The following is a 16409-nucleotide window of genomic DNA, read 5'->3' as shown; positions in this document are numbered from 1 at the left end:
AAGTGTGACATCTTCCAGGCTCTGCCTATGGGAACTGTCAGTCAGGTGAGACTGTCAGAACTCTCTGCTTCAAAGCAAGAGATATAAGGTTGAGAACAGATACCAGTTCTTGACACAATTTTTCTCCTTCCTGTGGAATTACAAATGCTTTACCATTTTGTTTTCTAATGGCCACTAACAGATTGCTTTATGGCCCCTTGCCTTGCTGGTTTTTGCTAAAGACACTGAACAATGTGAGTGAAAGGAGAAAGAAAACAACAATGATGGGTAATGCTCTGAAGATCATTTAATTAACTTCTAATGTACTAAACTGTGCTCAATGTCACTACTAAGACTCATCAGGCTCCATTAATCTTTGGCTTTACTCAGCTCATCATAGCTAGGGTTCCTGAGGGAAGGTGTGACTCAGTAGAGGTTGTTCCAGAACGTATGGGTTTCCTGACATCAAGTATTTCTACACCTTTGAGTACACAGTGAATTACATATTCCTAACTTCTGTTAGGAAATATGTGCCTGTTTCCTTCAGCGTCACGCATCAAAAACAATCCTATGTTTTATCATAGAAATTTCAATTTAAATACCAGTATAATACCAAGAACACAATTTTTGTCAGTACACTCGATTGACTTAGGAGGAATGAGAGACAGAAATCTGGTCTCTAGTATTTGCTGTTTCATTTAAGAGTGAGGGTATTGCTCTGTTAGGGTCATGAAATGAAAGGATTTCTCATCATAAACAACGTAAAGAGTATTATTTAGGCTAGGTCTTTCAGTAATCATGTGCCTTGGCTCTGCCATCACAATATCGTAATTGCAGTCTGCAGTAAGTATCTACAAAGAAGAAATACTTTATATTCGTGTTGAAAACCTGGGTTTCCAAACTGACTTTTTCAGTCCAGCGTCAGGAATTTGTATGAATAAAAGCCCTTTTCCAAAGAATAAAAATCTCATTTCAGGTTTTAACAGTATAGAAAGTGATATAAAGCAAATGCAAACATGACTTTCATCTCCAAAGGCTGCCAGAATTCATTCAAGTCTTGGCTGTACTTAACATAGCCAAAACAGCTTCAGAAGACATCTTTTTAAAGGCAGGATTATGGAAACTTGAACTACAGTTAGTGTATATAAATAAGCACTGAAGTTATTTTGCTTCCTTCTAGTCTTCCAGAAGCAGAGAGAAGTATCAGAATGATAAAAAATGCAGTCTTCCACATCCAGAGGACTCCAGAGAACATCAGAGCTGCCGTCTGTCTTTCACCATTTCTGAACTAATTTGTAAGAGTGTAAAGTCTTTGTGAAATAGATGCTACTATGACGAGCTTTAAGTTAAATCTACAAAGCCAAAGATATGCAAAATCTTCAGACTGAAAGGAGTGGATGCACTGCAAAGCTGCCAGTCACTGCAGCAGGGCTAGATCACTGGTGGCAGTTCTGCTGCAGCTCACAGTATGACGCCTTTTGCATGTCACCACTGATTCATGAGGCACTAACCTCCACCTAAGTATGGGACAAGGGCTGTGCTGGGGAAAAGCATGGCCCATGCCACAGGCAAGCCCCAAGCACAGCGTGCCTCACCGCCTCCATCTACAGCTGGCAGATGCCCCACAAACCTTGTAGTATGTTCGATCAGGAATCTTGATATCACTGTCTGCTCCTGGCACTCACTTCACCCATGGTTCTTAGAAAAAGCAATACGGTTGCTTACTGTTCTGAAAAGATCTACAGGAAAGGAAATAAAGGGCTTTGTCAGGGAGGAATTTAGAATTTGATTTATTAATATCATGGATTGTAACAGCATATTCTAGCAGGTAGAGAGAAAGAGAACAGGAAAGGATTGCTATACTGGAAGAGCTTATTTTCTCTTAGGAATTACTTTCAAACTTTTCCTTTTTCAGTGGTAGGAAGGGCTACTGAACTAACAATTTAAATGGACTGTAGAATTAAAATAGCTCACATTTAATAGGATTTTCTGTAGGTCTACACATGTGCAAGGTATAAGGGTCTATCCCAGAGAGTCACATAAAAGAAAAATAAGAATAGAATCTGGAAATTATGGAAGTTATGGAAACTGTTCATCTCTGAAAAAACTGAAGAAATGCACAGGTGAGTGATGCCGGAAGGTGATGGGTGAAGAATGAGGAATGCACAGATGGAGTTCCTGATGAAACTCATGGGAGTAGCACTCTTCTTACCAAGACCACAGTTGACTCATTTGTCGTAAAATGATTAATTAACAGCAATTGTTTCTGAGGTTGTCCTCTGCCTCTTATGTGACTGAAGACATATATCCAGTAATGGCATCATAACTTCTGTGAAAACCACTGACTTTTAGTTCCTTTGCCAATTTGGCGTATCTGTCTGTGGCTCTGCATCCAACTTCACCAGTGAGTAAACAGTACTTGGAAAGGATTTATAAAACTGTTACTTCAAACAAACTCTTCTGATTTACAGATGTTCACAGGGTGTATTATGAGCAAAAATCTTCCAGAGGAAGATATGATTTCAAAGCTCTAGCAGTTTCTTCAGATGGCTGAGGAGCCTCTATACCCTTTACAACAAAAAATGTCCGATCTTTTTCTGTTATCACAAGGGTTACGAACGTTAATGGAACTTTAGGAGCCCTAGCTCTTTTGGCTTGTGAAGTAAATCAGTATGTCCAAATTGACTAACCACGGCTATCCCAGGCTGAAGAGCTGTGTCCACAGGGTGGTGGACCAAAAATGAATAGAAGACATGGAAATACCCATGAGTTGCAGAACAGAAAGTCTAAAGTTTAAGTATTGTGATACAGTTACAGCAGTAAGCATAGTTAGATCACCTATTCAAAAGAAGAGAAGAGACAGACAGAGAGAGAAAAGGCATCTCTCTATGGTATGAAAATACAGCATTGGGAAATGTATGAAGTTGTTGGGTCACATGTTATGATGCAACAATGCCGAGAAGGAGATATAAAATCAACACCCCTGGCATTAACGCCGATCAGTAATAAACATCTCATAGGGAAGAATAAAGGTGCATTTCAACAATCTAATGAGGAAAATATGACTAAGGAATCACACCCTGTGAGAAAATAATTTTTAATTTTTAATAATGATGACTCAGTCTCAATAACATATGCAAAGCAACTGGTTCTGACGTGCAGATAATTAGAGAGCTACCAATAAAAGAACAATTATAATTATGAAGATCAAAGTATTACATTATCTTCAGCACATCTAAGAAAGTGTGTGTAGGGGTATCAAAAAAAAGGGTAAATGTCTTTCCATGATTCTTCAGTCAGCCATAACACGCATTAGTAACTTTTATGGGTCTCATAAGGATTGCGGCTAAGAGAGAAAATGTTGCTCCAGCCACAACTGCAAGCTGTGTGTAAGTAAGACCATAAATGAAGAAACCAACAATGAAATGAACCAGTAATTTTGAAATTCTAAATGGAGATGAAATCCCATCAAAGTTTAACTCTCATGTAAAGAGGCCGCTTGTGTTTCAGGCTTAAAATTTCATGTTTTCTAAAAGTTATCTAAAGGCAAAGTTTCATTTCCAAAGAAGGGTTCATCACATCCTGTTCTCTTACTGAAATGCTGCAACTGTACAGCAGCATTAAAAACCTCAGCAGTGTTAGACAAAATGATAGAAGGCAAGGGGGATCTAAAGGGTCATCACAGCTATCTCTACTATACGACAATAAAATCCCTACCATCAATTGATCAAGGACAATATCAAACCTTTTTCTCTTTTCCACCTGAAGCTCCTGCAATGGAAGCCTTCCAGACCCTTATACCTCCCACAGATAAAAAGCTCCTGTTAGTTTCCAGCCAAAATACACTCAAAACCAGATTATGCCCTTTCCCATGTGGACAGAAGGATTGCCCTTTATTTTAAATAGCCCTGGTATCTCCTTCCTCAAGAGCAAGGCAATCATTTTAGCCTCCATTTTGCTAAGATAAAAAGCTGAATCCTTCTGCTCTCCTCTCCCAAGACAAAGTCAGTAATGCCTTATAGCTTCTACACATCTATTTCAGTCGTAAATACTCTTTGGGTGAATGGAAATTTGCACAAAATTAAAAAAAAATCACAACTTTAAAATGACATCATTGCATGTCCACCACTCTGCAAGACATAGGATTATTTCTGGAAGTGATACTACCAGAGTTTGGTAAAAACAGAAATATCATTGCTTCTTCAAAGGCTATTCTGCTGAGATTTACCACTAAGCATAAGACAGTACTCACGATGAGTTTTCTTTGAAGAGAAGGACCGAAATTCTTAAAGATTATGTTTTCAAAAGCATCAATTACTGGCAGTTCTGCAGGCAAAATGAAACAAAGCTCATCCACAGGGTGCCTGAGTTTGTATTTCTCTAATTTTGAAATTAAAACAGAGTAACTGGGTGGTGCTTTCATCACCTGCTTTCAGGACAAAAAAATGACTACAAAGAACTATTACAATGAGTCTCACTCACTGAGTAGCCGGCAACATGTTATCTGAAACAAAATCTAACACACAGCCACCCACCCAAAATTATAGTGCATGCTTCAGGTGAATCAGCATGCAGACACAATACCTATGGGGAGGGCTGTCCCAAGCCCCAAAAGAAATTCCCCTTAGCACATCACTTTTGGCATGAGCACTAAGGCTGGCAAACTTCATGGGAAGCTGGACTGCCTTACAGGTGACACCCACCAACAAGGTATAAATAGCCATCAGCGAGGACAGAGGCTGCAGTCTCATTTTCTGAATCAAGCTGTGTGGCAGGCTTTGCATTGGGGGCTGGATATCTGATTCCTTCCACCATGAGCTGCAGCATCAAGAGAACATCTAGTACCTCTTACAGGAGCGGGGGAGGTGGAGGCGCCTGTGGTGGCGGCAGTGGCAGGAGCTCCTCCGTCTCCTGCAGGAGATATGCCTCCTCGGTGATAGGCGGTGGAAGCTATGGTGGGGGAGCATGCGGCACTGGCTACGGAGGGGGCATGAGCGCTGGCAGCCTTGCTGGTGGCTTTGGTGGAGGCCTGGGAGGAGGCTTCGGTGGTGGCCTGGGAGGAGGCTTTGGTGGTGGCTTTGCAGGAGGCTTTGGTGCTGGGGGAGACATGCTTCTGGGCGGCAATGAGAAGGTCACCATGCAGAACCTCAATGACCGCCTGGCTGCTTACCTGGATAAAGTGCGAAGGCTGGAGGAAGAAAATGCTCAGCTCGAGCACCACATCCGCGAGTGGTACAGGAAACAAGCTCCCAGTGCCTCAAAGGACTACAGCTCCTACTACCAGACCATCGAACAACTCCAGAACCAGGTAGGACAGACCCAGCTAACGTGGCTCCATCTCCCGCGCACTATTCTCCTTTGCAAGGAATTTGTCCTCTCTGGCACTGGCTCTAAACGGGTGGGAGGGACCTACTGGTCAGCCTCGCTGGTGGCACCGCAGGCAGAAACCTGCTGAGCTGCGCCTCCCGCCTCTTGGGTAAGCAAAGCCCCACACCACAGCACCCCACAAGCGAAAGGGATGTGCTCTGAGGGCACAGCCCAAGGCGCCAAGGAGCGCTCCAGCAGGCCCAAAACATGCTGGCGCACGTAGCTGCAATCCCACGTTGTACAGGTGGCTCCAAACCAGGCATCTGCGGTTTCCAGTCCTTCACTCTGCTCCCACCCGGCTCAGCTGGATGGAGTGCAAAGCCAGAGCACCCGGAGTGCAATATCACAGCTCCTCTTGTCTCTGCACACTCCCACGTAGGCCAGACAGAAGGACCAAGGCCTTCTCTTACAATTAGTTTCTTATTAATGAGATGAATTAAAGCATCAGGGACAAAAACTGTACTTCCTTACACACCCAGAGAGCATAAACCCATATGTCCTTGCATAAATGTTCAGTATTCTTTCCCCCAATAACACATTGTTTTATTAGTGTGTTTGGGGAAGTCAAAATCTTGCTCACACCAGTTCTTGTGGCATGGCATTTCAACAAGTTTCTGTGGCCCCTGCATTACAGCAGAAAACAATCCTAAGACACACAGCAATGCCCTACCAAAGCTTTACGTCTTTTTTCTTCTTCTCCTGGATGCCTTGAACACAGAATGACCCTTCCCCAACTTCACCTTTTTCAGATCATTTCTGCCACTGTGGACAATAACAAACTTCTCCTGGACATTGATAACAGCAAGATGACCGCTGATGACTTCCGAATGAAGTGAGTACCTCTCTGTGAACCTTGCATCTTTCATGGCATGAATTTTATCAGGTTAATGAACGCAGGTGATGATACCCTGTCCCAAGTGGTATGACCAAGCATATGCATTGTAATGAAATGAATGACTAATCCTTTTTTCATTGGAAAAGGTATGAGAATGAGCTGGTCATCTGTCAGACTGTGGAGGCTGACATTAATGGCTTGAGAAATGTCCTGGATGATCTCACTCGCACACGATCTTCACTGGAATCTGAGCTGGAGTCCTTGAAGGATGAACTGCTTTCTCTTAAGAGAAACCATGAGGAGGTACAATGCAATGATAAATAGTGTGTCAAGACATAGTGCTTTGATTCTTCAGGGTTCCCAAAGTTACACATCAAGTCCGTTCAGCTATAAGTCACATGATCACCATTCGTTGGTACCTTGATACTGCTTTACCTACTGTCCCCACCACAAGAAATGACCTGTGCTCCTTGTTTCTCTCTTTGGACTCTGCAGGAAATGAGACAGCTGCAGTCTCAGACGGGTGGCGACGTGAGCGTGGAAGTCAATGCTGCCCCTGGAGAAGACTTGACAAAGATACTGAACGATATGAGGAACGAATACGAGCAGCTCATCGAGAAGAACCGCAGAGAGGTTGAGCAGTGGTATGAAGTCAAGGTACGCAGCAATGCACAAAGTGGAGTTCCTGCTGTGAGAAAACCCAGGCACCCTCGACTGGGCACGCAATGCCTTTGGCTAAAAGGGGGAGGCTGCTCACCTGCACCACACTTGCACGGCTTGGGGAACGGGAAGGGAACAGCTGCTGGGGAAAGACTGCAGTGGCAGAGGGGGAGCAGGCCGGGTCTGATGCGCACAGCTGGGTGGAACATCAGGATCTACAGAGCAATGACTAGGTTGTCCTCAATGAGGACAGGATGGAAGGGAGAGGCTCCCTGGCTACATTAGCTCTCAGTCAGCAAATCTGCTCCCTGAGAGGATCGTCTCACTTAGAAACTGTGTTTGGGGTTTGACTCCTGCAGATCGAAGAAGTCAATCGGCAGGTCGCTTCTAGCAGCCAGGACATCCAGACAAGCAGCCACCAGCTCACTGAGCTGAGACGTGAAATGCAGAACCTGGAGATCGAACTGCAGGCGCAGCTCAGCACGGTACGTGGGGCAGGACCGCTGAGAGCCCTTCCCTCCTCGGAATGGGCAGGGATGGGTAGAGCTCTGGTCCTAAACTCCTGCCTTTCCACTTCCAGAAAAGCTCTCTGGAAAACTCCTTGGCAGAAACCGAAGCTCGCTATGGCTGCCTGCTGCAACAGATCCAAGCGCAGATTAACTCTGTAGAGGAGGAGCTGGCCAGCATCCGCTGCGAGATGGAGAGTCAGAACCAGGAGTACAAGATGCTCCTGGGCATCAAGACCCGCCTGGAACAGGAGATTGCTCAGTACCGGGCACTGCTGCAGGAGGGACAGCAAGACCTTGTGTATGTATTTTATTTGCAAATAAGGGCATAAAGTCTACCACAATCTTTTTTCTATTGGGACTCAAAGTCAGAGTAGAATGTTTCACCAGTCTGTATTTGAAATCTAAATTTTACAGAACAGACCTTTTCAAAGCATCTTTATTGAAATGTATATATCATAAACTTAATAAGCACATGAACCACAGAGGGAAACAGATAGCATGTAGTTACTGACCTATTTTCAGTTAATCAGTTCCACTTGGCCTGCTTGTGCTGAGTAAATTCCATAAGAGGAATCACCATGCAAAACCAAACTGTAGCATACTGTGTTCTGTCAGCAGATGAGCAAGCACAGCTGTAATGTGAGAGTAGAAGAATTATACTTGTTTTGTTATTTCTGCTTCTACAACTTTCTAGGTAAATATAGCTGAAAGGAATGAAATTAAAAAATATAAAGAAATATTGGCAAGGTGCAGGAAAAGCTGAGCTGTAATATGTACTGCACATCATGTCACAGTATGTCTCTTTATGAATGTATTTCTGTATTTATCACTGCCTTCATTAAAACTCCTTTCCTTGCACAGAACATCTCAAGGAGCTCTCCAGGGAGGGGGAATATCCTCCCACTCTTATTCTTCTACTTCCTACTCTCACGGTCAATCTTGTGACAAGACAGGTAAGAAGCATCTTCCAAAGAGGATCCTAGTTTGCCTTGCCCCCATGCCTTTCATATTTTATGTTTCACTGCAACAGGAAATAAACCATTCACAATCAAATCTCTCAATGTCAGGGTGTCTTAGCTTCAGTTACAGAAATGGGCTAAGCTCCTTTCTCACACTTTTGGTAACATAGATGGACATTTAAATAATGTATACATCTGAAATGTTAGTGCTGCAAGAGACTTGATTTCCCCATCAGAATAACGGTTTCTTCTTTTGCTCCACAGGGCAGTCAAGAGTGTGCTAAGATACCACCGATGCGTTGGTCTCCCTGATCTCCCTGCTGCCTTGTGAGCAGCCTAGCCTACAACATGAGAATACACACAGCACACACACTGTGTGCCTACCCAATGCACAGACGGCTCTACAAATGTAACTGATGAAGTCAAGATGAACAATTTCTAGGACTCTCCTAAAATGATCTACTTTTTCCTTTTCATACTGTTCTTCCTATCGAATCACTGTACCTACATACTCTTCCCTGCAGTGCAATTGGTGATCTACTTTCTGCTGATAACAGTTCCTCTAATAAAACTTCAGTTTTCTGCAATGCAAACAAAACTGTGTGTCCAACAATCTATTTGGTATATTAATATAATATTTAAATTTAGGTGGAACAAATGAGATATACCTTCATGGAGAAATTATGGTTGGGTGTAATATGTAATATGGCCCTAAAGAAAATTGTGTATCCTAACGTAACCTGATGATGTCTGGATAAAATATTGGAGATGAACAAATACATTCACATCAAACTCAAGAGTGACACCTATAGGGATGGAAAAAGGATGAGTGAAACCCTTTTTCATAGTGAACATCGCAAGGGATGTGCAAGTAGTCAACTTGTCAGTTCAGCAGCTGAACTGAAACAATCAGGATTAATTAACACCAACTTTTCATGAAAATTCTGCTAAATCAAAAATATTTTCCTTTGGGTCACTGAACGAGAAATCAATCATATTCAGACAGCCACCCCTCCCAACTCTGAGATGAGTGCTTTATCCAGTCTTGTTCAATAAAAACAAAGGATTAGATCAGGAAATGAGAGATGAGTATGCAAAGTTCTCCTTATAACACAAAGTTCAATTGTGAGGCTTATTCCTCCCAACATGTTGGAAGATCTGAGCTCAGGTCTTTTGTCTGATGGTTCAAAATGAAGGAATTGAGTTCTCTTATTTCATAAGACAGCGTTCCTCGCTCCATGGCTGTACAGTGTTCTGGACAGATGGGTGGAGGATGGTGGGGTGCTGGCAAGGTTCAATCTTTCTTACTAGAACTGCTTCACATTATTTGGCCTTGACCAAGGAAGAAAAACTAGTGAAATATCTCACTCATTTAAAACTTACAAATCTGTATTTCAGCCTTTGATTTGCAGTGGGCTGAGAAAGCAGCTGAACAGGGTCTACCACATATCAAGTGAGTGATTCAGCTGCCAACCTGTAATAAATCGGGGTGGGTCTCACAAGCCTTCATTGTTCTCTGGACAGCACATAAATCACTAACATCTTTTATTCTATCAAATAGCTTTGTATTTGCACTTTAGCTTGCAAACAGATACAGGTCAGGTAAAATATCTTTTTTTGGATAACAGTGTATTATTTAAAAAGGCACCAAACTGTCTATGTGTTACAATCCAAAGCCAAATTCCCAGCACAGCAGAAAAAGAGATGAGTCAGAGAAATTATTTCCCTAGAAAACAAAGATTTGTAACGTCAAAGCAAAAATACCTCTCCCTTTAGTCACAACAGGACTCTCATGCTCCCCTACAAGCTAACAGGGACTCATGTTCTGCCTTATGCTCCACTCCTCATATCAACCAGTGTTGACTACCTCAAAAAATAAAGTCTAAATCTCAGCATTAGCCACCTATAATGGTCTTTAGGGTGAAATACTTTATTTGAGCACAGTTCAAATAGAATGTTTCTGATCCCAGAAAGAAGCCAGCTGTGTTCTAGGCTGTCTGTCAGGAACAGTACTGAGTGTCCTGCTTCCCTTCTGCTGTCTCTCTCAAGTGGGAAAGGGGAGAAACCTCCATGCTGGGTATGCTTCCCTCAGTGCCTGCAGAGCATTGTAAGGGTGATGAACCGAGGGTGCATCCACCGCTGAGCTGAGCTGAGCTGAGCCGAGTGCATCCACCCCGGGCTTTCCTTTGACTTTGCCAGATGGAGTTATTAGGCAGGACTTACCAGAGCATAATTTGCCCATCATAACATCAAAGCCCATCAAAACAAGATGGGGTGAGCTGAAATCTGTCTACATTTGCAGTGTCGATACAAGGGAATATTGTACTCTGCCCTTTCGTGGCTCGGTACAGCTCTGTTCCTTTGGCTAACCACACACAGAAACATGTCCCACCTTTGGTACAAGGGCCAGGCTTTCTTGGAAGCTGACAATGCAGCGCCAGTCCGTGCAGTGTGTCGGATCACACAGCATCCTCTAGTGGCAAATTCAGAAAATATATAATAGGATTTGTGACAAGAGACTGTTCAATATACTCTTAAAAATAAATCCAAGCCTCAGACCTGGGAAACAGTTAGGCCAAGGAAAGAACAGCCTAAATAATAATAAAATCAATACATTTTTCACAGGGGTAACATGGTGATACCAGAGAGGGTAATAAACCAAGTTAATAGACAGACAGTAAAAAGGTTAGAAATTAATTCATTACGAAGGACAGGGAAGAGAAAGAGAGGATGTAATGGTTTCATGTAATTCTTCCTGAAAGTTTTGAGGTAATTCCATATGAAATCAGAAAATTCAGATTGAGTCAAAACCTCCTGGATTGTTCTTGTATGCATTTAATTAGCATTGAAGTTGTTTTGTCTCTGGTTTCAACTCATTTAGTAGCAACAGTGGCTGCCACAGACAGACAGGGAGTCTGGTATTACAAAGTGAAGAGAAGGATTTTATTAAGAACAAGGTTCAATTAAATGGTGCTGTGCTTAAAAAACAGGCCTGTAGGGGGGACTGCAGCGATACCGACGTGGTGCACTGTTACTGCTTTCAAAGACAACCAAAGGCATTGTGCATTGTAATCTTTGGGTGTGTTTGGGTTCCTTAGTTCTGGAAATGAATCATCTCCACTTGCATAAGTTAACATTTTCAGGCGGTTAAATAAAGATGGGAGGGGGAAATAGCTGGGGAAAAAAAGAAACCAAAACAAGAGCCAGAAATTTGTGGACTGAATTCTCTGATTGGCTTCATGCTGGATCAGGACTATCATCTACCTGCAGGATCTAGACCGGCAGCAAATGTTTTCACTTCCGAAGACAGCTGTCAGGTAGGAAGGGACAGGTACAACAGCCCATTGCTTCTAAGTCTTGCAGCTTTGTGCATGCTCCTTCCAGTCTCCTGCACTCTTGGCTACAGGGAAATGGTATCACTGAGGCAGCGGCTGCAGCCAGCCCAGCCAGGCCCCTCTGCTTCAGTCTGCCTTTTGCAAGGTAGACGTCCCTCTTGGCCCCCACCATTGTCTCAAGTAATGAAAAAAGAAAATCTGTGATTCACTGTGCCTCTGATAAAAAATCAGATGAAAGGAAGCGACTTCTATGATATTTTGCACATTTACCAGCCTACCATAATAATGAAAAATCGTAGCAGTCAAATTAAGCAAGTACAAAAATTATTGTAGGAAAATCCATTCTTTCTGTATTCCAAATAATATATTTCTGTTGTTTCATGCACTACATAACATTTTGGAGGGGTGATCCCAACAAATTTCTGAATTTCTTTAAATATTCTCACACTATGACAGATGTTAAGGGCAAATGCTCTCTCATGGTTGATAACAGTGAACGTGCAATTTCAGGCGCACTGTAGCTGACTTTCATCAACTTCTTTAGTACTGCCTAAAGAGAAGTTTATGCACACTGCAATTACTCCTAATAACCCACTATTTAGGAGCCCACGCTCAGAGAGGCATTGCAAAGCCTGGCTGCAGGGAACACCTTTCCATTGGCATGCATTCCCATGCTTAACCAGCCCTGGCAGCAGGAGTGTGACTGTGGATCAAAGGCATGTACGGCCTTATTAATCAAGATTTTCTTACAACATTTCTAATCTTAGTTCAGTTCTTTCCTAAAACCCGATGTCAGACTGTCAAAAATTATGGCAGTACTAAAAAGTTCATAGAGATTACACGCACATGAAGATTTTAAACAAATGCTGACAATTCCTTTCTGTTGGAAGTGCTGTTAAAAATCATGTCACCAGAATCTTACAGTTTTTATTAATTATTAAAGCCGAAACCATTAGAAAAGACTGAAAATGCAATCAGGAAGTACTTCAGTCAGCTTGATTTGGTGGTAGTGGGCTGCCCAAAATACCTAGACAATCGGTGCAGACCTTACTGTTTAATTAAAAGAAGACTTAAAGCTGAACACAAGCATCAGAGGCTGGTGGAAAACCCTGGTGCTCAGCTACAGCTAATGGCCAGGACTGTCCATGAAGGTAACCTACCTGATACACACAAATGCTGTAAAATTTGCCTATAAGCTACTTCTTTTTGAAAATGGAGCAAACTGTTTAAGAGGAATTAGAAATACCCTTTCCTCTCCCTAAGATGTGCAGTCATTCCGGGGAGACAAACCCAGGGCTGCAGAACGTGTTTTCCCACAAGCTGATAGTTGCTATGAGAACAAGCTGCTTTAAAAACATCTCCCTAGCAGTAGCTCTTCCAACTAGTGGCTACGGGACTTGCCCTTGTAGAGCAATACAGAGTCTGATTTTCTCACTGAGGATAAGAGAGATCTGGAGACTTTGAGGATTTATCTCAAGCTAAAACCAGTATGAAGCCACCTGTGGGACCAGGAAAGCCCAAATCCAGTTGATGGGACTTATTAGCCTGGTACAAAGAGAGCTCCTTGTTTTCTAATTTGATCCAGAAGGTGTGTTTAATGTTTGCACAGTAAAATCTCCACCCCTTACTGGAAGTCGTGGCATGTCACTATGATCAGGATATATTCTTAAAAAATCAGCAAAATAAATATAATATATATATTTCTACATATATAAAATATTCTGTATATATATTATAGCTCTATAAATACAAATATATAACCACATAAATATACATAATACAAATACATGTATGATCTCCAAATGTTTTACAGGTAAGAACAGAATGAAATAGCCCATCTCTCTTCTGTGCTAGGAGATCCATCTACTCTGTGTTTCTACCAAATATCTGGGAAATTTTTTTTAGTAGGAATTTTCCAAGTGGCCTATGGGAAAATGCCCTCCAAACAGCTCCAGGCCTCCTCCTTCAGTGGGAATCATTGCAGAGCTGCAGCTGACATGGCAAGCGTTCAAAACGTACTTGCTTCCTCTGAAGCCTGGGACAGGTTTAGTCTATTTGGTTTTGGCAGTGGCTTCGAAGTTGCTTATTACTGCTGCCTGCAGAAACCTGACTTTTGGAACACATCCTCTCATCAGTTAGATGTCTGAGTCTTAATAATAGTTTCCAACCCCATCATACCTTGCTGAGATTTACTAACCAGATAACAGGTTACAGGAAGTGTAAAAATATCTAATCAGTGACTTGTCTTTCACTCGTCAGGGCTTGGTGTCCAACTGCTCCTTTCTTCACAACTTTTAAATGCTGCTGTAAGAAAATCTATTTTATTTTCCTGTCTCAGGTACTTTACTCCCTGATTTGCATTATCATTATAGTTCTGGAATGATAGAGAAGTCAAAAGTTTAAAGCTATGTTTCCCTAGGAAACAGAAACAATAATGAGGTATTTCCAAAAGTATGCACCACCTCCAGTTTCAAGTGTTTGCCAAGTATTGGCATTGCTCCTCGTTATTTAAGTGTTTCAGTTCACAATCTTTTATGTATTTTTCTCATATTAATCTATTCAAATATTATATAAATGGCAAACACTGAGAAATTAGATTAACATCCCAATCTCACTAAAGAAGCCTGTTAGCCTGTTGCTGAAAAGAAATCCATATCTTTCAAATTCAGCTCAGATCACTGAACCATCGTTTCTTTTCTGCCATGAAAGAACTAGATCCCTGGACAACAATGAGTTGTCTGCATCTTACTCTCATAATTTCTTTTGAAACTGAACCTTTACATGATCTTATTTCTCATCTCTTTCAGTGCAGAAACCAGGGCACCCACATGTATTTCTCTTCCCCAAATCACATTCTCTCCACTTGCAAAAATAGTAATTTTGAGAAAGTTAACAGTGTTCTTCTCTGCTCCTACCAACCCTCTTTTTAAACTGTTAACAGCTGTGCGTGCATGTGCTAGGACCTGCCTTTTCAGCACATAAACATTCTTGTCTTTGAATCTGTTGGCACGTTCAGTGAATATATGGCAATGCAAGGTTTGTGAGAATTAAAAACAAGAAAAAAAAGAGTAATGATGGGATATACAAGCAAGAAAGCTAAGAGTTTTATCTTAGGCAGACATTCAACACAGTTATGTTAGTACCAGCTGCAAATCAGTTCTTGTTGTCACTGGTTTTTCCCACAAGGAAGTTTAAAGAAAAAATAGAAAATTTTGTGTTTGAGTTAAAGAGATGCAAACATTTCATGCCTATGATCTTCAACAGGAGAGAAAAATATAAAAAGCTGTGATTTTAAGAGGGCATACAACATGGTCAGTAGGGTGGGGCAGCCAAAGTTTTGATGAGCAAAAGAAGAGATGAAGATGGAAATGTGCATACAAGAGTCAAGAAGCACATTTTACCTGATGGAAGCAGAGGTAGAAAGGAAGAATTATCAGAAGGGACAAACACTTAAAGATTTGTAAGGTAAATTCAGAATAATAACCTAACTTTGCTCATTTATCCACAGAAGCATCCATGGAATCACAGGTACCAATAAAGTAGGTTAAAATGTTCACAGAGTTCCTTTGATTGTAACTGTGTTAGCAAGCCCTAAAACCGAATTTAGCAGGATGTTAGAAGAGTGAAGTATATGCCAGTGTAACTCAAGGGCAATAAAAAATGCTTCATAGGACAATTAATAAAAATACCCTGAGACAATATGAAGAATTTTATGAAGCAGTAGTGACTAGTAAAGCAGAGTAGATAAAGGTAAAGCAGAACCAGGTCTCAGCCAGGAGCTTGGGCGTGGACTGTTTCCACCAGTCTGCTGGATGACTCCACTTCAATAAATGTGTCTCCCTTACCCTCAGATAAGCTGCAGATAAAGGAAATTCCTTTCTTTGAAGTTTCCTTACGTTTCCTTCAGGGAAAGGCTGACCCTACAATAAATTATGTTTATTGTCATGGGAGGAAAAAAGACCTATGCAGAATGATAAAAGCACCTTCTTTCTTGAGCAAATACTTTGCCATACTAAAAGCTTTTCCAAGCATTTAAGTACATGTTATCACCTTAAGGGAGTCCCCACAAAGACAAACATGCAGCCATTGAGATAAAAGAGAGGTGGAAAGTTAAAAGAAAAACAAAACCTTTCTGGAAACTTAGAATACAGTTTTAGTAAAAATGATGCATTTGGGACTGGTTTGACACTAGACACTTATGGATATATTTAAATAAGATTTAACAGTAACTCCATTTGACAGTGTCTCCCAAGCTTTTCCTCTCTCGACACTTTCAGATGTACTTCCAAACTGCCATGAAGAATTGAATGTCATTCTTGCGGAAATTGCTCCCCATATGTTGAAGCAAACCTAACCTGCTTGTAGTATATGATCAATATTCTAACAGTATAATATATGATGATTGCTGCTTTGACTCAAGGGGTTTCAGAGGGAATGCAGAAGCCTTCTAGACCCCAATTTTCATGAACTGGATCATAAAATATTATGCAGCATCATAAACGTGTGTTTTATTTTGCAAAACCCCAAAATACACTGCTTTGAGGTGCTGACATGAGAGTCTAGGGAATGATGAAGGAGTAGCTGGAGGGAAGGATGTCCCTCTCTCCTTGCAGCAGGAGACAAATCAGAGTACACTGGTAATTGTTCTCCTTTAAGCTTCTTGCATTTCTGCTCAGTAAAGAAAAGCACATGGACTTACATTCTTTATGCTCTAACTATGGACTTAAATATTAAACAATAAAATAATTGTTCTTCTGTAGCTTTC

General features: G+C 41.6%; 1 protein-coding gene and 1 long non-coding RNA gene across 2 annotated transcripts in view; one reads left to right on the top strand and one right to left on the bottom strand.

Annotated features, from left to right (window-relative positions):
* Nucleotides 1-16409, bottom strand: part of LOC308055377 — a 110673-nt gene that overhangs the window by 24495 nt on the left and 69769 nt on the right. The window lies entirely within an intron of this gene.
* LOC308055368 (keratin, type I cytoskeletal 19-like) lies at nucleotides 4793-16365 on the top strand (the record flags this gene model as incomplete). Its single annotated transcript, XM_080369251.1, has 7 exons — nucleotides 4793-5287; nucleotides 6096-6178; nucleotides 6328-6484; nucleotides 6677-6838; nucleotides 7201-7326; nucleotides 7422-7648; nucleotides 8212-16365. 7 exons carry the CDS (start codon nucleotides 4793-4795, stop codon nucleotides 8477-8479), a joined length of 1518 nt encoding a protein of 505 aa, XP_080225377.1. The 3' UTR covers nucleotides 8480-16365.

This window comes from Falco punctatus (assembly GCF_963210335.1).
Source record: "Falco punctatus genome assembly, chromosome: 19".
Classification (NCBI taxonomy): domain Eukaryota; kingdom Metazoa; phylum Chordata; class Aves; order Falconiformes; family Falconidae; genus Falco; species Falco punctatus.
The sequence above is the reverse complement of the archived record's forward strand: the minus strand, read 5'-3'. Positions and strand labels throughout refer to the sequence as shown.